The 20,315-nt window shown below is 39.8% G+C and overlaps 1 protein-coding gene across 6 annotated transcripts in view; it reads left to right on the top strand.

The window, feature by feature from the left end:
* The window catches only part of Not10 (CCR4-NOT transcription complex subunit 10), an 89,128-nt gene extending 73,675 nt beyond the window's left edge, over positions 1 to 15,453 (top strand). For 2 of the 6 annotated variants that reach the window (XM_076177960.1, XM_076177930.1), the window contains exons 15-16: positions 5,321 to 5,393; positions 7,143 to 9,445. In XM_076177960.1, the coding sequence (XP_076034075.1) occupies positions 5,321 to 5,393; positions 7,143 to 7,195 (126 nt within the window). In that variant the 3' untranslated portion in view covers positions 7,196 to 9,445. Of the gene's footprint in view, positions 1 to 5,320; positions 5,394 to 7,142; positions 9,446 to 14,354 lie in introns of those variants that run through there. The other 4 variants (XM_076177969.1, XM_076177949.1, XR_012965958.1 and 1 more) reach the window with 3 other exon arrangements.
* Positions 15,454 to 20,315: the final 4,862 nt, after the last annotated feature.

The raw sequence follows: 20,315 nt of genomic DNA, 5'->3' as shown, positions 1-20,315 counted from the left end.
GAATGCTTTTTGCAGGTCCAGAAAAGCACAGTCTGCCCATCCATCTCTTTCTTCTATTATGTCTACTAATCTTGAGTAAAAGCAAATCAGATTTGTTGTACAGGATCTCCCTTGTCTAAATCCAAATTGATTTGGGTTCAGTATAGATTTTTCTTCCAGGTACTTAACCCATCTGTTTTTGATCACTCTTTCACAAATGTTTGCTATTGTGCTTGTTAGTGAGACCGGTCTGTAGTTAGATGGATCTTCCTTATCACCTCCCTTATAAATTGGTACAATGTTTGCTTTTTTCCAGTCCAATGGTACTTTTCCTTCTTTAATTGATGATTTAATTATATCATATATTTTGTCAGTTAATTCTTCCATGCATTCTTTCAGTATCCAGTTTGCTATTCCGTCTGGGCCATGTGATTTTCTGACATCCAGGGTTTTAATTTGATCACTGATTTCTTTTTGTGTTACGTTTATTTCTTTCATTGCTGGGGATAATTCTCTCTCTCTAACTTCACTGTTAGGCGAGTTTTCTATTGTGAATACTGATCTGAAGTGGTTCATTATTTCAGCCATTTCCAGTTCTTCTGTAAATTCCTTTTTATCTTGGCGCAGTTTTTCTATTTCTTGTTTGTTTTTCAGTTTTCCATTTACATATTTGTAAAATAGTTTGGGTTCTTCTTTACATTTGTCTATTATCTTTTTTTCGTAATTTCTCTTTTCATCTCTGCGTATTTTTACATATTCGTTTCTTAGTTTGATGTATGTTTGCCATTTGCTTTGTTTCTTATCTCTTTTCCATTTTTTCCAAGCTTTGTCCCTTTTTTCCTTTGCTTCACTACATCTTTTGTTGTACCAGTTCTTTATGTATGCCTTTTCCATTTTTTGTTGTGGTACGAATTTGTCCACTCCTTCATTATAAATTTCTTTTAGTATGTTCCATTTTTCTTCTATCCCTGTATCTTCGTTTTGGAATTTTTCCCAGTTTGCATTGCGAAAGAATGTTTTAAGTTTCTCAAAGTTTGTTTTGTTATACATGGGTCTTCCTATTCTATGTTTAACATTTTTGCTTTGGTCTGGTTGTTCTTTCAATTCCATTTCTATTAGTACATGGTCACTTTTTCCTATCGGAGTTTTGTAAATAATATTATCGATTATCTCAGGTTCTGTTGTAAGTATTAAGTCCAATATTGAGGGTTCTTCATTTCCTCTATATCTAGTATTTTCTCTAATCCACTGGGTCATTGTGTATTCAATGGTCAAGTCAAGGAGTACATTGCCCCAGTGTTTCTCTCCCCCTTTCACTGTCATATCTTCCCAGCATATTTCTTTTGAATTAAAGTCACCCATAATTACTGTATTTCCTCCATCCTTCAGTGTTTCAATTAGTTCTTCCTTTGTATCATCTAGTAACTCAGCGTGATCCCTCTCTGACCAGGCTTGTGTCTTAGGAGGTACATATACCACTGCAAATTTTCTTTTCTTCATTTTTTTACCTTCGACTTGTACTATAATTGATTCTACATTATTTTTTCCTTCAGTTATTTTTGCTACAGTTAAATCTTTCTTGGCCAAAATTAGAACTCCTCCGCCCTGTTTGTTCTTTCTATTCTTTGTCCAACAGTTGTATTCTCCTTGTCCCACAGTGTGGGGTGTTAGTATGAACTTTAATTTGGTTTCTACAATTCCCATTATGTCTGGTTTTTCTAATACTAGATAATCATTTAATTCGTTTATTCCTGATATTATTCCGTCTATATTTGTGTAAGCTATTTTTAGTTTCCTTTCTCCTCCTCCCCTTCTGTCTTCTTTGTTTCCATTTTTTCTATGTACTTTTTCCTCAGCCTCATGTCTATCACTCTCCAAAAAAACTCCTCCTTTTCTTTTTCAGTTCTATTCTCATTCCTTTCATTTGCCTCATTCCTAAGTTCCTTTTCTTTCTCTTTTTCTTCCTCACTCATTTCTTTTTTGATCCATATATTTTTGTACTGTTCACTATTTGCTAGTCTCATTGTTCTAGTTAAAATTTCTTCTACACTTGATTGCGATCTAAGTTTTACTTTTAATGGTCTATATAGCTTATCTTTAGAGTACCTGCCCATTCTGTGAGTTTCCTCGATTTCTCTGTCCCAGCCTAACTCATCTGTTTGTAACTCCTTTAGTATTTCTTTGGCAATCTCTTTTTCTTCCTTTTCCCTCTGGTATCTTGGTACATTGTGCTTTTCTTTAATGCCATAGACTACTATACATCTTTTTCTATCCACTGTGTCCCTAACTAGGTTACTTTTCTCTTTAATAACCTGAATTACAGTTTCTTTTGTATTATCTTTTACTTGTTGTTCCATTATTTTCTTTAAAGATATTTCCTGACTTTCCTTCTCAATTTTCCACTGTTTTTTGATTTCCTGTAGGTCGTTCTCCCTAATTCTTTCCTCCACCTTTTCGGTCACTTCTTTCATTTGACTTTTGATTTCTCGTTTCAGAACCTCGTTCCTACTATTATCCTCACTTTTCAACCTCTCATTCTCACCCTTAAGCTGTTTTAATTCCTTTTTCAACTCGTCTATCTCCCTATTGTTTTCCTCGTTGGCTTTCCTTAGGTTTGATACTTCCTGGTACATTATCTTATATTCGCTTTTAAGTTCTAATAGTTCGTCTACGATATCACTTAGATCTCTACTCCTCATTATGTTCCTGTATCTGGGTTCTCTATCCATCTCTATTCTTAATAATCCATTTCCTTCCCTTTCAAACCCAGAAAATCTACTTACATCTAGTCTTTGCTATTCTCTTGGTGTTGAAGCGAAGCATGATTTTTTTCTCACTACTCCTAGTGGGGTTTCGATTTTAGTTTCCTCCAGGCTTCTTTTAGTTGCGTCCTTGGATTTAGGGGTTTCCATTTTTAAGAACAATAAAAAAAAAAAAATGAAAAAAGAAAGTAACGGAGATACAAATTCGACCTACATTGTTTCACCACGAATGCACAGCTTACCACTCCGCGTATAAACAAAAAGGCCGCCGCTGATCGTTTGTTGTTTATATTTTCGCTCGTAAGCCAGCGCTCCGAAAATGCGTGTTGCTCCGACCGTGCTCCGACCAATGATGATGATGTGTGTGTGTGTGTGTGTGTGGGTGTGGGTGTGGGTGGGTGTGTGTGGGGGTGGGTGGGTGGATGGTATGAAGGTATTGATGATAAAGAGGCATTTTATGTATTTGTGTTTTGCTGTCCAATTGGCGAGTAGTGTGGCTGTGGATATGGTTGGTGCTATTTTAAGTCTGTAGTGAACAAGGTGTTGAGTGTGTCAAGGTATAGTGTAATATTTCTACAGCTCGGTCTATGTTACAGTGTGTGCATGTAATTGTTATATCATCAGTTTAAGAAGAGATTTGTATTTCAGAGGTGTGGGTATATTATGCATGTATAGATTAAAGTATGTGGATGGTAGGACAGAGCCTTGAGGTACTCCATTTCTAAAGTTTCTGGTGTGTGATGATTGGTCATCATGTGACACATAGAAATTTCTACATACATGCATACATACATCAATGGCTTTTTCCCCCTTACAAGGGATGAAGCCAAAATCAAAGGCATAAATGCACTCCCATCAGTTTGATCCCCACATACACCACTCCCATTCACCACTCCTCCCTCCCTCTTTTCTTGGTTCTTCCTGGATGACTGAACATTCCTGCAACTTGCTCATTGTCCTGGGTCAGAAGCAATACAGCAAGACACAGCACATCCACAGCAAGGCCGGTTCATTTAATCGGCGACCCCCCCTCTCCGTCCCCTCATGCAGAAAAAGAGAAGGGAAGAAATCCATTTAGGCTGCATCAAAATATCATTCACAGATATTCCCTCACCCCCCATCCCCCACCCACTCCCTTTCATGCATCACAGTATCACCCATACACAACCATTGTCCACTCAACCCTATCTTTCTGTCTTCTCCCTTCCTTAACTGACATTCTCCTCTTTCCCAATGCTCCTTCTATCCCATCCATCCATTTCATCCATGGTCACCCCCTCATGACACTACATCCACCTCTGCCTTCCACAGCTCTTTTACTAATCTTTAACCAAGGGCTTTTTCTTCCTTATGAGGGAGGTAGCCAAAGTCAAAAGGCATAATTCCACTCCCACCCATTTCATCCCCACCCCTCCCTCCTTCCCTCTTTTCTTGGCTTCTCCTGGATGAAGGGTCATCCCTGCATCTCACCAATTGCCCTGGGTCAGAAGCACTACAGCAAGACACAGCACATCCATAGAAAGGCCACTTCATTTAATCGGCAACCCTCTCTCTCCATCTCCTCATGCAGAATTAACCAAAGGGAATAGACATTTGGGAATGGATGCTAAGAAGAGACTGTATGAAGGAGTGATTGTGCATACAGCACTGTATGGGGCAGAGACATAGAACATAAGAGAGGAAGAGAGAAGGAGTTTGAATGTGTTTGAGATGAGGTGTCTGAGAAGTATGATGGGGATTACTAGGCTAGATAGAGTGAGAAATGAGGAGGTGAGGAGGAGAACATGGGTGGAAAGGGAGTTGGGAGATAGGGTTGATGAAAGAGTATTAGGATGGTTTGGACACATGGAAAGAATGAGTGAAGAAAGACTAGTAAAAGAGGTATGGAAGGCAGATGTGGAGGGAGTGAACATGAGGGGGCGTCCTAGGATGAGATGGATGGATGGGGTGAAGGGGGCTTTGGGGAAGAGGGGAATGTCTGTTGAGGAAGGATGGGAGAGGACAGAAGATAGGGGTGAATGGAGAATGGTTGTATATGGATGATGTGATGCATGAGGTGGAATGGGTGGGGAGATGGGGGGTGAGGTATTATGTGTGAGCAAAATTTGACGCAGCCCGAAGGGATTTCTCCCCGTCTTCTCCTTTTACATGGGGGGACGGAGAGGGGGGGTCGCCGATTTAATGAAGTGGATGTGCTGTGACTTGCAACACTGCCTATGACCCAGGGCAGTGGACAAGGTGCAGTGATGACACGTCATCCAGGAGGTGCTAAGATTGGAGGGAGGGGGAGGGGAATGGAGTGTATTTAGGGATGGAATGGGTGGGAATGATTTTATGCCTTTTTCTTTTTGGCTACCTCCCTTGTAAGGGGGAAAAATCCTTGGTATATGTATGATGTATAATTATGTAATAAGGGGTACAGAACTTTTAAGCGACTATACTAGTCTAATTTGTACCTTTTGCCCTAAAACTGTTATTTATCTTGTTTAATTTTTATTGCTATAATACTGTATAAGTATGTAACTTTTTTTTATTGCCCCTCAGAGAAAATTATAATTGTATATTTTTTTTACCCATAGGTTTGGAACGAGCGAAGTGGAAATGTACCAGCTCAAGTTATTATGCTTGCAATGTACATTCAACTGCAGATGGGTAAATTGTTGTTTTGTTTGTTCACAATATATTTGTACTTACTGTATGTTTGTTTTGGACTAATTAGTGGTATCCAGGAGAAGAGTAGGAAGAGTTTTGGATGTCCTTGTTCTTAGGGAAAAGAGTGGGGGAATATCAGATTTTTTTTCTGATGGAAGTTGAGTGTGGAGGATAGACAGAGAAAAAAGGAAAAGGACAGAAGGTAAGAGGGTGCTTAGAGTAAACTGTTTAAATGAAAAGAAAAAGGAGCCGGAGTACAAGGAGAAGCCGAGAAAAGTGTGGGAGGTGGTGAGTGGAGGAGGAATGGGGCTGTTTCAAGGAGGGAGTCACAAGGTGTGCAAATATGGTGTGTGGAACAAGGAAGATGGGAAAGAATAGAAGGAAAGATTGTGGTGGGACAATGAAGTGAAGAAGGTTGTTGCAGAGAAGAAGTGAGATTTCATGAACTGGTTGTTTTAAGAAAAGATTAGAGAACTTTATGGATGGAGATGATAGGTTGTAATGGACATGGAACTGCTTAGTGTAGGCTTTATGATTTCTTGCAGTCTCCTTCATTCTTATGTTCTTAACCTATTAAGTACAAATCAAATTCTCGCATATAGCATTGGATGCCTGAGGTACGATGATTGATGCATCACAATACTTATGTGTTACTTATTCTCTTTCACTGAGTAATAATAAACACAGAAAATGTGATCAAGCCAGTTTACAGAATTCAGGGGTAACTTAGCTACAACTACAAAATAAATATAATCAAGATGCAGATCACGGTATCCTAATATACCCACTTGTACCTCATGACACCTAAGTAGGCATCATCACATGGAAGAGGTTAGATACTTCATCATACACTGCTCCACCCAGGCCATACCCAGACAACACAAAATTTTCTCCTTGAGTGACATCAAATCAACCCAGTGGCTGTCAGTTACCTGGAAGCTGTGGGTCTCTTGTAAGATAGACCTGGAGCAATGGATTGGTTGATTGATTAATTGATTTTTCTTCTTTCTCTTTCTCTTTCAATTTGCTCAGTTTCACCACCTCTCGTTCTCCTTCCCTTCTCTTCTTTCTCCACTTTACATGCATTCACAATCTTCCACTAAATGATAATTGGACATTTCACTGCTCTTTCCCCTAAACATATTCATAGCCAGAACTCTTCCATTCCTCCATCTGGACAGTGCTAAATATATAAATATCTCTTCTTGAATATTTGATATGCTATCATATTTCCCTTTCAGTACATATCTCCAGCACTTTCTCTACAATGTATCAGCATTGAAATTCAGTATTGGCCCCAAATTAGTATGATCACATTGATTACATTAGTTTCAGACTTTCTTTACAAGCACAGCCATTCCAGCATGCTATACATTTCACAAGCATTTCACACCATCCATATAACCCTACCTAGCTGGATTAAGCCAATGTGGTATGGTACCAGCAGCTATATTGTCTCCCAGGGGTAGGTTGAAGGTTGCATAAACACGGCAAAGGGAACATGGACTGGAAGTGAAGCGTTTATTCCTGACGTTTTGTCTATTGACTTTCTCAAATGAATAAACGCTTCACTTCCAGTCCATGTTTCCTTTGCCGTGTTTATGCAACTTGTTCATATGGATTTTCATAGTTTGACAGTCCTGCAGAGGTCCAATGCTAACACTCCCTTTCAATTTCATGTGGTCATTAGTTGTAAACTAGTCAGTATGTTGTATTTCTCATTGCTAAAACTTCTTGTATATATTACAGGTCATGCAGATGTGATGAAGAACATGGTCAAGAAACATATCTTGCTAACTTGATGCAATATTTCAGTAATTTTTTAAGTGTGGACACCAGCTTGGAGAAATTGTGACATTGTCGCCTGATGAGTGAAAACACCAAACTGGTTTGAGTACTTTACTAAGTATTGACATATCATCAGGTAGGCAATTTACAGAAAAATTAAAGGAAAGGAATGATTGGAAAATATGCTATGAAGTGTGAATAACATTGCTGCAAAACTAATGGAGTGATAGATATATAATGCTACAGTGACTGGAAGCAAAGCAGATTGTGCATTTGTTACGGAAAAAAGTGAATAAGGTATTCATGAATGTTGACTCTAGTCATTCAGGAAATTAATGGCTACCTGAAGAAATGATTTTTGTTACATCTTGATACATATGTACATACCAAAATGCCTTTTCTTCCTTATAAGAAGGTGGCTAAAGTCATAATACATCCACCCCACATCCATCTGAAACCCATTCATCACCCTTCTCATCTTAGCCGTCTCATGGGTGAAGGTTCATCCTTATGTCCCACCATACTGGTTGGTTCAAAGGCAATGCAGCAAGACACTGTACCTCCATAGCAGGGTTCAACAGCCTGAGCTGGTTTCGCTCCATTAATTCATCATGTAGGAACGTCCTTTATCCACCTGAACAATTTACGGAACAGACGAGGAATATCCCTTCAGCTGTATCATTTCTTCATCTATATAGAACCACTCTCCATTCACTCCTATCTTCTGCACTCTTCCTTGCTTTACTGATACTCAGTGTTTCCTCTGTATACCATATTCTTGGTCCTCCTCTCAAGTTCACTCCATCCACCTTTACTTTTTTCCTAGTCTTTCCTCACTCATTCTTTCCATTTGCCAAACCACCTCTGCTTTCTTTGATTTACCTTATTTGATAATTTGCTTTCCAACCCTATACTTTGCCTCACTATCACATTTTTTACTCTGTCCACTCATCACATCTGCCATACTTCTCAAACACTTCATATCAAACATGTTTAGGCTTTCAATTTCTGCCTCCCTTGCCATGTCTCCATTGACAAATGTGCTCCCTCATACAACTTTTTCTTTGCATTCATTCCCAGATACGTATTTCTCACAATACAAGCCTCCTTTACTTTGTAATTCACCTTCACTTCAATTACACTGGATTGTACAGTAACCCAAAACAAAATTTTGGGAATAAAAAACTGTGGAGTGGGGTGCCCTAGAAAGCAGTCTCTAATCTGCATTAACTACTTCACTTTCAAATTCCCATACACAAGATAGTGATCTGTCAATCTACATTAATATTCATTAATATCCAAAATTATTCCAGTATTCTTTTTAGGCTCTGCTACTTAGTCCATTAATTTTCTCTGAACTACCCTCCCATCAAGCACTTATCTCCTTTTTTAAACACCTTGTTTTATATCATGATTTCCCTTCCAATACACATTCCCAACATCTCTGATATAATTCTTTCCCACCATCTCATACCTTCCTACTGCTCTACTACTCCATCTATCTACTCTAGTATGAAGATCGTCCAGCACCAATACATTTAAATTTCTCCCAAAACTTTTAATTGGATGGGTGGGGATGGGTACATGGTTGGCTACCTCCCCTATAAGGGAGAAGGAATCTTTTGGTATATAGATGAATAAGGAACTCAACACATTCAAATCAATCCAAAATGCTCTCCTCTCCTCTCCTCCTCACTTTTCTCTATACTAGAACTATATGGCACAAATGCCCATATATCCCATGCCAGTCTCATTTTTCTCCACATTATCCTTGATGACACTTGATATTACACCACAATGTACATCCATTTGACTACTTACCAACATTTCCACTTCTCTCCCTCACCCACTTGCCACTCCAACAAATTATGCTCCTAAACTCTTACTTGGCTTTCCAGTTTCATTTCATTTCATGCAGTTCAAATGCATCCATCATGTTTTCTCAAAAACATACTACCAACTTCTTTCCTTGTGCTCTTATCCATATCATATCCATTCACATTCATTGACATAATTACTTAGGTTCTGATTAGTTCACCCAGACTCTCTTATGTCTTGGCATTTTGTAGGATCGGTGAAGGATAGGTTCAAGAGGGCAACACAGAGGAGGGGAGGGACATCATCAGTACCAAAGCATCTCATCATTTCTTTGTGAGACAATATTTTATTCAGACATAGGTGGATGATGTGTGGCTATGGTCACCTCCCCCCTCCCTCTCCCTCTCCCCTCCCTCTCTCCCTCTCTCTCTCTCTCTCTCTCTCTCTCTCTCTCTCTCTCTCTCTCTCTCTCTCTCTCTCTCATGTCTCTCTCTCTCCCTCTCTCTCTCTCATGTCTCTCTCTCTCTCTCTCATGTCTCTCTCTCTCCCTCTCTCTCTCTCTCTCTCTCTCTCTCCCTCTCTCTCTCTCTCCCTCTCTCTCTCTCTCTCTCTCTCTCTCTCTCTCTCTCTCTCTCTCTCTCTCTCTCTCTCTTTCTCCCTCTCTCTCTCTCCCTCTCTCTCTCTCTTTCTCCCTCTCTCTCTCTTCCTCTCTCTCTCTCTCTCTCTCTCTCTCTCTCTCTCTCTCTCTCTCTCTCTCTCTCTCTCATGTCTCTCTCTCTCTCTCTCATGTCTCTCTCTCTCCCTTTCTCCCTCCCTCTCTCTCTCCCTTTCTCTCTTCCTATCTCTCTCACTTTCTCCCTCCCTCTCTCTCTTTCTCTTCCTCTTCCCCCCTCTCTCTCTCTCTCTCTCTCTCTCTCTCTCTCTCTCTCTCTCTCTCTCTCTCTCTCTCTCTCTCTCTCTCTCTCTCTCTCTCTCATTCTCTCTCTTTCTCTCTCTGTCTTTCTTCTTTTTTCAAAGGAAATGGACTGTTTACAAATAATGATAATTGTTGCCCCAATTTTCAGTGACTAGAAAAAGTCGGCTCCAAGGCAACAAGCAGGGGTCCCTTGGGTTTTCCATAGATTTTTGTGGAAAGAAAAATGGATTGCTGTATTAGTATGGGTCTGTTTCTGTGTCACTTGCAGTTGGGGAGCAGAGCAGTAACTGGTATCTAAGTGATTTATGAGCCAGCCTATGGGCAAATACCTAAGAACTGATAGAACCAAAACTACAAATTGATTGATGGTGAACTACCTTAGCTTACACCAAAAATTGAGTCTGGAGGAAATACAGTAGGCTTACCAGCAGTGTATATTTTCATGGTGTGATTTGTCAATAACATATTGTGGGTACCTAGAGAAGTAATCATTATTATAACATGTTATACATACATACATATACCAAGGCCCTTTCCCCCTTCCAAGGGAGGTAGTCAAAATGGGAAAGGCATAAAAACACTCCCACCCATTTCATCCCTAAATACACTCCACACCCCTCCCACCCTCCCTCTCATCTGAGCACCTCCTGGATGACGGGTCATCCCTGCACCCTGCCCACCGCCCTGGGTCAGAAGCAGTGTCGCAAGACACAGCACATCCACAGCAAGGCCGCTTCATTTAATCGGCGACCCCCCCTCTCCGTCCCCCCTTGCATATAAGGAGAGGACGGGGGAGAAATCCCTTCGGGCTGCGTCAAAATTTACTCACACATACTACCCCACCCCCCACCCATTCCTCCTCATGCAATCACAACATCATCCATATACAACCATTCTCCACTCACCTCTGTCTTCCGTCCTCTCCCTTCCTTCCTCAACCGACATTCCCCTCTTCCCCAAAGCCCCCTTCACCCCCATCCACCTCATCCTAGGACGTCCCCTCATGTTCACTCCCTCCACATCTGCCTTCCATACCTCTTTTACTAGTCTTTCTTCCCTCATTCTTTCCATGTGTCCAAACCATCCTAATATTCTTTCATCAACCCTATCTCCCAAATCCTTTTTCACCCCTGTTCTCCTCCTCATCCTCCTCATTTCTCACTCTATCCAGCCTAGTAACCCCCACCATACTTCTCAGACACCTCATCTCAAACACATTCAAACTCCTTCTCTCTTCTTCTCTTATGTTCCACGTTTCTGCCCCATACAGTGCTGTTGGCACAATCACTCCTTCATACAGTCTCCTCTTCGCATCCATTCCCAAATGTCTATTCCTCATTACACTCTTTAATCCACCAAGGCATTTACTCGCTTCTCTCAATCTACATTCTACCTCCACCTTCACTCCACCTTTTCCTGCTACACTTGCACCCAAGTATCTAAAACTATCCACTTCCTCCAGTCGCTCTCCCTTAATGTTCACTTCCAGTCTACTGCCACTTTCACCCCTTGTACATCTCATCACCTTACTTTTACCCACATTTATCTTTAGCTTTCTTCTATCACATGCTCTCCCAAACTCTGCCACCAGCTTCCTCAATCCCTCCTCTGACCCTGCCACAAGCGCAGTGTTGTCCGCAAACAACAGCTGGCTCACCTCCCACTTTTCTCCATTTTCTTTAACCATCTCCAATCCCTGACCCACTACCCTAGCATTCACCTCTCGCACCACCCCATCCATGTATAAGTTGAACAGCCAGGGCGACATAACGCATCCTTGACGAAGTCCCACCTTTACTTCAAACCACTCACTCTCTCCATTTCTAATCCTGACACAAGCTCTACTACTCTCATAAAAACTCTTGACAGCTCCCAAAAGCTTTCCTCCTATCCCATAAATCTGCATAACCTCCCACAGTGCCTTTCTGTCTACCCTATCATAAGCCTTTTCCAGATCCATAAAAGCCCAAAAAACATCCTTCCCCTTTCCTATAGCTTTCTCACATATCTGTCTTACCACAAAGATCTGATCTACACAACCTCTACCTGTCCTAAATCCACGGTGTGGATAACATGTTATAGAAAACCATAAAGAAAAGTTCCAGAGGCAGAATGCTTGAAATCTGGTAAGATTTACAACAGCAAAGCAGTTGTAATCCAGAGCATATCTTTGAATGCAATGGAGACTGATGCTTTTCTGGGATGATGATGTGGGTTCATGGTATGATGTCAGAAACTGCTGCACAGTACTTCCTCCCTCTTCTCTTGTGTTGTGTGTTGTCTCTGCCATTTTTTTCATAACAGTTTATTTATTTACATATTTTCTCCCTAAGGTGACTTGTTAGCATAGTGTCAGCTGTCACTTGTGCAGCATTGGGTATCATTTATAACTTGCTCTCTACTTCCCATTCATGTTCTGTGGTGTGCTCTTGTTTACAAATCTAAAGTCAGGCAATTAAAATTGGAAGAAAAGACAACTGCTGTGGCTTGGAGTTATGGTGTCAGTAAATCCACTATCTACACTATTTCCAAGAGTGAACAGAAAATAACTGCATGTATGTGTGCAAACATCACAGTAGGAAAGACAAATAACATAGGAATGCTACTGATGCCTCAGAATCTTGTTGAACATCATCTGGTCTTTTACATGGAGAGGCAGGCTGTAGGTGCTTGTCGATGACAGCATGCTTTAGGTAAAGGCATGTTTTGCCTACACTGCATCAGGAAATTGATGAGGTATGGATTCTACCATTTTCAAGGTATCCACTGTTTGGTTGTATTAATTTTTAAAACACGAGGGCTTTTGGCATGTCAGAGTTATGAGTAATGGAGTTATTGCAGCTCTAGCAACTAAATAATGACGTGTTGAGCTGAACTTCATTGAACATGGTGGCTACTCTCCTAAAGCTGTCTTTAATTTTGTTGAGACTTATCCACTTACATATTTGTGGTTCTAAGGTAGACAGTGGAGTCTTACTTTACTGTTTGGAATCCATGTAAGAGGCTGCTGCAAGATGAGGCCTGTCACTACACACACCACTAAGAAACCAGGAACTATCATACCATGGATGACACTGGTGCTTATTAGGCTAGTTAGGTCATCTCCAGCATAATGTGAAGATTGCATATCTGCTTGCTAGCATGACCTCGATGATGCAGCTGTGTAAAGCAACTGGAACCAATGAGGAATTAGCTGAGATTGGGGGAGCCAATAAAAGAAGGAGGGAGGGGTGGTGAATGGGAGTGGAGTGGGTGGGGATGAAATGGGTGGGAGTGAAATTATGTCTTAACTTTGTGTAACTCCCTTGTAAGGGGGAAAAAGTCCTTGGTGTGTGTGTGTGTGGGTATCTATATATATATATATATATATATATATATATATATATATATATATATATATATATATGTATGTATCTCTCTCTCTCTCTCTCTCTCTCTCTCTCTCTCTCTCTCTCTCTCTCTCTCTCTCCCCCCCCCCCCTCTCCCTCTCTTTCTTTCTCCAAGTTCCATTTATTACTGATCTATATGCTCTACTTTCCATGCTCTTGTTTTTGGTGGGATAAATGCCATTGTAAAATCTCTTGTGCTTTTGTGCTCCACTATAATTATTATATTTATTATCTCATCCATTTCTTCATCCATTACAGGTTCTTTCACCTATATATTTTTTTACTGCTATTTTCAACAGTGTATTGCCCCATGATTCCTCACTTTCATCTGTTTCCCACTCCTTTTGTTTTACCTCCCCACAATTAAATTCTCCACCAGGACGTTTACTTGCTTCCCTCACTCCGTAGTTTACCTCCACCTTCACTCTTTCATTCCTTGCAACATGTGACCCAAAATACTCCAAACTATCCACTTCCTCTGACCTCTATCCTTTAAGACTTACCTCCAACTTACTGCCATCATCACCCCTTATGGTATGGGAGTAAATGCAAGAATGATGGGCAGAGAACTGGAGATGGTTAGAGAAAATGAAGGGTAGTCCTGATGACATTGCACTTGTAGCTGGGTCAGAGAAAGTTCTAAGACAGCTAGTGATGAAGTTTGGGAAGGTATGTGATAGGAGGAAATTGAAAATAAATGGGGGTAAAAGAAGGTGATTAGGTGCACTCCCTTCTCGTACTGTATAATTCATTAGATACATGCACCTAGTGTGGCGTTTGTCAGAGGAAATAGGTGTAATGATAGAATATGTGGGTTGAATTGTCTTTTCATATTATATTGTGAGGAAGAACTATGGTTCACATGGGAGAATATTTTGTGTGCTGATAATATGACAGGAGTAGGGCATTATATAAATGGGGTAGGGTATATATATATGAAAGTAGCTTAGAGGAACAATAAGGACATTCAGAATATAGTTATGTAATTGATATTTAGAGGAGAGGAATAAAAAAAAAAAAATATATTGAATAACTTTTTTTTTTGTAAAGAAGGACTAATCATAGTACCTACAACTGGTGGTCCTACAAGAGATGCCAGAGAGAATCATCTGCCTGGTACCCATCTTCACAAACTATCAATACCCTCTTCCATCTGGAGTTGACAATCAGTATATAAATTGGGCCACAGATCACTATTGACTTAAGTTGTATTTCCTACACCTTTTTTTACATGGAAGCATTGACAGCCAATGACTGCTCTTCACATACTACTACTATAAGTTTGAACCACAGAAACGGTTATACATAAATGCATCATATAAAACAGATTAATCTTTTTTTTTCACAGAGGTATCAGTGAGAGGGCCTGAAAACTGTTGCCACATGAGGCAAAAGTTATAATTGTTGTTGTAATGGGTAGTTTTATATGAATTGCAATTTTGAGTAGTTGGTGCACTTTTCATGCACATGATTAAGTGATTTAGTATTTTATACTGTGTATTAATTTGTGATTTAATGAAATTATATTTTCACCATGTTTCTTAGTGTAAGCAGATATAAGCAGTTGAGATTAACTGAGTAGATGAAAATAGTTGGGCAGAAGGTTAATATAGTCTGTTTAATAAGTGATGATAAATATGTATGAATAGGATTACAATTTTTAAGATAAGAATATTGAATGACTGTACTCAAATTACCATGCCATTTATACTGTCATATTGATTACCTCAGAAGAAATATCCTTTAATGTTCATAAATGATCTTAATTATGGTGTTTTTTCAAATTTGTGTTGTTTAGTATTAAAAAGTTTAAATGCCACCATTGCATCTGCTGTCTTCAAATTTTCATGAAGTAACAAGAAAATAATGATGTGCACACATTTTTGATATATATATTGGCAACTTACTGTATCTTCACAATTAATTGTGAATAGCTGCAGGAATAGGTTTGTGTTAAATGACCTTTGCAAATTGTTTGCAATATGGGTGTTTTCATTACACAAATGGACAATATTGGGGAACATACTGGTATTTGTTGGTAGTACTTTTGAAGTGCATATGCTTTGTTACCAAGTGTTTTTAATTCAAAGGTATAAGTTTATATTCACACTTAACTTGTATATATTGAAAATATATCATTTGTAGAAAATTGCATTTATTTATTCTCTTTTATCCACTTGCCCTCCAGCCCATACATCAATGACCTTACTGAAAATCAACAAGACAATAAACATAAGGTCATCACCAAGCACAGATTTTGGTAAACATAAAGAAGCACTACAGAGAGGGTGAGATTATCCACAAGGATAGAATTGCTGGTAAACTACAATACATAACAATGAAAAGACTCAACAATACCTCATTGTAATATGGTCTCCATGGATAGTATTGCTGGTTATTACCAACAAAATGCTAAAGAACACCAGTATTTCTCCCTCCCCAAGCACTGATACAGACACAGGAGTGAGAAGTTACCTCATCAAATTCCTCATATATCTGTCTTCCACAGACATACACCCTCAACCAGCTCGTAGTAAAAGACCCATTCAATGGACATTTTCTGTAGAATCACCAGCATGGAAAGGTGAACACCCTCCCCCCTTCTAAACTTGCCATCAACTATACTCACTTGAAGGCCCCATAACAATTTCCACTAACATGCAACTTGTACTCACAATTATATTCCACCAACTTGAACACTAATGTACTCAATACTTCTATAGAATTGCTATGGACTCACCCCAAACTAGAAATGCCTAGACTTCCTCCTCCAACAATTTGAACCCTACTGTGTCTGCCAACAGGAAACACAACTAAGAATAGTACACTTCCCCACTTATGTGGTTATACTTCTTACCTGTCCCTTACTCCCTTTTCAAGCTAAGCATGGAGGAACAGGAATCCTGGTTTGCCCAGGTATCTCATCTTTTCCAATCACTTGATATCCCCCTTCAAGCCATTTTGCCCAAAGTTCCTACATTGCCCACTTACTATCTGCTCTATACTTTCCCTTTCAGAAAACATAATTTAAAAAATGATAATAGATATTTCACAATTACCTCCTTCAAGTAGAGGGAGGGGTGGTGAATGGGAGTGGAGTGAGTGGGTATGAAATGGGTGGAAGTGGAATTATGCCTTTTGACTTTTCCCCCTTGTAAGGGGGAAAAACCCTTGGTATATGTATGTATGTGCATCCTCCAACCTTCAGTTAGAAGACACATCCAACATCCCTTTTTGGGATATATTTACACAATGCCACTAGGTAGAATAATAATCTCCCCACATATTTCCCACTCCCTATCAACTCGCAACATTTCACCTTAAAACTTACATTTACATACATATACCAAGGGCTCCCCCTTACAAGGGAGGTAGCCAAAGTCAAAGGTATAAATTCACTCCCACCCATTTCATCCCCATATACTCCACTCCCATTCACCACCCCTCCCTATTTCTTTTCTTGGCTTCTCCTGGGTGATGGGTCATCCCAGCATCTCTGCCACTGCCCTGGGTCAGAAGCAATACAACAAGACACAGCACATCCACAATAAGGCTGCTTCATGTAATTGGCGACTACCCCTCTCCATCTCCATATGCAGAAAAAGAGAAGATGGGGAGAAATCCCTTCAGGTTGCATCAAAATATCATCCATACATACTTCCTTACCCCTCATCCCCCACCCACTCCCATGTTATCATAGTATCATCCATACACAACCATTCTCTACTCACTCCTATCTTCTGTCTTCTCCCTTTCTTCCTCAACAGACATTCCCCTCTTTCCCATTACCCGTTTTACCCCATCCATCTCATCCTTGGTTGACCCCTCATGTTCACTACCTCCACCTCTGCCTTCTACACCCCTTTCACTAATCTTTCTTCACTCAGTCATTCCATGTGACCAAACCATCCCAATACTCTTTCATCAACCCTATCTCCCAACTCTCTTTCCACCCCTGCTCTCCTCCTCACTTCCTTGTTTCTCACTCTATCCAGCCTAGTAACCCCTATCATACTTCTCAGGCATTTCATCTTAAACATTTAAATTCTTCCCCTCTTCCTCTCTTTTGCCATTACACATAACACAAAACTTATATGTACCTCCATATACATACCTCTGTGCACACCTGACCTCTTTGACTTTGTATGGTCTATAATACCATAATATCATCCTCCTTACACCCCATACAAATTCTTTTGCTGGATATTGTCTCATGTCAATATTCCTGGCAACAAACAAATTGAAAAGGTAGCTCAGGATATGGCATTGACTCCATTTGATAATTCCACCCTGCTGCCTGCATAAGATGTCTAGCCAATGCTCTGGTCACCACAGAACATGTGGCAAAAAAACTGGGAGGAACATTCAAGAAACCCTCTAAAAGATGTCAGAGCTCATATTTACCTATAGTCTATTAGTTCTGTTTCTACTCAAGACTAATAGACATAATACAAAAAAGGGATGGATGGGCTGATTATGCTTTCCTAGACTTACAAAAAGCCTTTGACAAAGTACCACATAAAAAATTATTAAAGAAATTGGAAAACAGGAAGGATACAAAGCAACCTACTAAACTGGATGGAGGATTTCTTGCATGGTAGAAAAATGAGAGTAGCAATCAGAGAAAAGTATTCAGGTTGGAAGGAGGTGATTAGTGGAGTCCCACAGGGATCTGTATTAGCTGCAATAATTTTTGCTATTTATGTGAATGACATAGATGATGTGGAATGTTATGTGAGCTTCTTTGCAGATGATGTTAATTGTTGAGGGAAGTGAAAACCAAAACAGATTGCGAATCACTACAGAGACCTGAACAAGGTTTGGAGGTGGAGTCAGAAATAGGAAGTGGACTTCAACATTAAGAAGTGTAGCATAATGGAGTTTGGAAAAAGTTAAAAAAGAATATCAGGACAATACTATACAATTGGGTCTAAGGAGGTAAAGAAAGTGGGGTCTGAAGAAGACCTGGGAGTAGTTATCTGTAATGACTTGTCCTCTGATAAACAAACAAAATTGTAGGAGAATCCTATAACTTACTAAGATGAATAAAAGTGGTGTTTACCTATTTGGACGAAGAAATGATTAAAAAAATATCAGTCACACTAATAAGGCCTAGATTGGAGTATGTTGCGACATTATGGTCACCCAGCACCAAAAAGAATATAAAGAAAATTGAAAGAATCCAGAGAGCAACAATGAAAATGGCCCCAGCACTTTTACACTTGTCATATGAAGAGAGATGGCCATCTATAGAATTATGAAAGGCACAAAAATACTTGATAGAGAGGACTTACTAGATTGGGACGAGAAACACAAGAGGACATAAAAAACTCAAAAAAGATAGTTATAGAAGAGATCTGAAGAAAAACGGTTTTCCACACACAGTGGACATTTGGAACAAATTGGATGAAACAATAGTGTGTGCAAAAACCATACATGAATTTAAGAGTAAACTAGACATTGCAAGATACAAAGGCAGGAGACCAAGAGCGTAGCTCCCCTTCCTATAAGATACAACTAGGTAAATGCATACATACATACATACATATACCAAAGGCTTTATCCCCCTACATGGGGGGTAGCCAAAAAGAAAAAGGCATAGAAACCATTCCCACCCATTCCATTTCCATGTAAGTAATCTTCATACACATGTGTACAGAGTAACAGTGTCATATATTGTGCATATACATGAATATCGTATGTGCTGGCAGATAAGTGAACTTGGCATCAAATTTTAATAAAACTTTTGATTTGAGTGCTTGAGGATGGACTGCATAAGTTGTATACAGTCCATCAAGAAATTTAGTGCATCCCTGTAGACCAGAATCACAAAGCACTTATCTCTGGCAGGGAAATCAAAACATTCATAAAGAATGTTGACCCTCTTTTCTACTAGCTTCCTCAAAACTCTCTTGTAGTATCCCTAGGACTCCATCTTTCATTTCTTATCCTCTAAACCAGTGTTTCTTAACCCCTGGGTCGCGACCCAAATTTGGGTCGCCAAGCCATTTTATTGGGTCGCTAAGGGTTTGCAGAAAATAATTATTTTCCCACTACAAATTTATTATAATTATATACTGTAATAATTAAAATACATGATGCCTAGTTTTAGGATTCTAAGCAGACCATGATTTAATAAAAACTCCAAAGCAGAAAATTTATTTGTAGGCTTGGGTCGCGATGCTTAATTTGTGAAAAATTTTGGGTCGCGATGCTTGATTTGTGCAAAATTTTGGGTTGCTGCTAAAAAAGGTTAAGAACCACTGCTCTAAACCAAAGTAAAGCCTGGGGTTGGGGTCAGTGGGAGCATGACCCACATATTCTTTGTGTCATAAGAGGCTTACTATAGTGGAGAGAGGTGTTTTTTTTTTTTTTTTTTCGTGGTTTGCAGGGCTGGTACCCACTCAAAGACTTCAACCTTGCAGCAGGTGGTCCACAACTGTTCATACATGAACGCAGCAGACGGTGTCTACGGTATGCCACTGCAGTAATGATATCCAGAGGGAGCTAATGTCTGAGGTGAAAAACGGTCGGGGGATATTACTCAGAGTGAATACCCTTCCTAACCTCTGCGTCGCGGTCAGGATTCGAACAGACGCCGGGTTCAGTACGCGGTCATCAGACGCGCGCTCTACCAACTGAGCCACCACGGCCCCCGAAGAGAGCTGTTGAACAGCAACTGTACTTCCCGAACATGAAATCGCCAAAAGAAAGGTATGGGTAAAAAAAAATCGTCATTTGTACTTAATTTTCGTATTTATGTTAATAATTTGATCATCTTATTTTTTGCATCAGATAGTGATTTCCACATCTGTAATCTGTTATCTCAATGTACATATTCGAGTAATACTCATAGTAAACGTTGACTTTCATGTATGACGACGACGACCGTGATGACAATAATAGAGTACTATTCTTGATTCTATTAATTTATTCCCACTATAGCATTTCTCCACCTTCCAGCCCTGCCTACCTTCTCACTCTCCTCTTTCCCCTTTCCTAGATTGGGTT

This window comes from Oratosquilla oratoria, chromosome 3, assembly GCF_046742065.1.
Source record: "Oratosquilla oratoria isolate Oo_2021 chromosome 3, ASM4674206v1, whole genome shotgun sequence".
Lineage (NCBI taxonomy): Eukaryota > Metazoa > Arthropoda > Malacostraca > Stomatopoda > Squillidae > Oratosquilla > Oratosquilla oratoria.
Note: the sequence above shows the minus strand (reverse complement) of the source record. Positions and strands in the feature narration are given on the sequence as shown.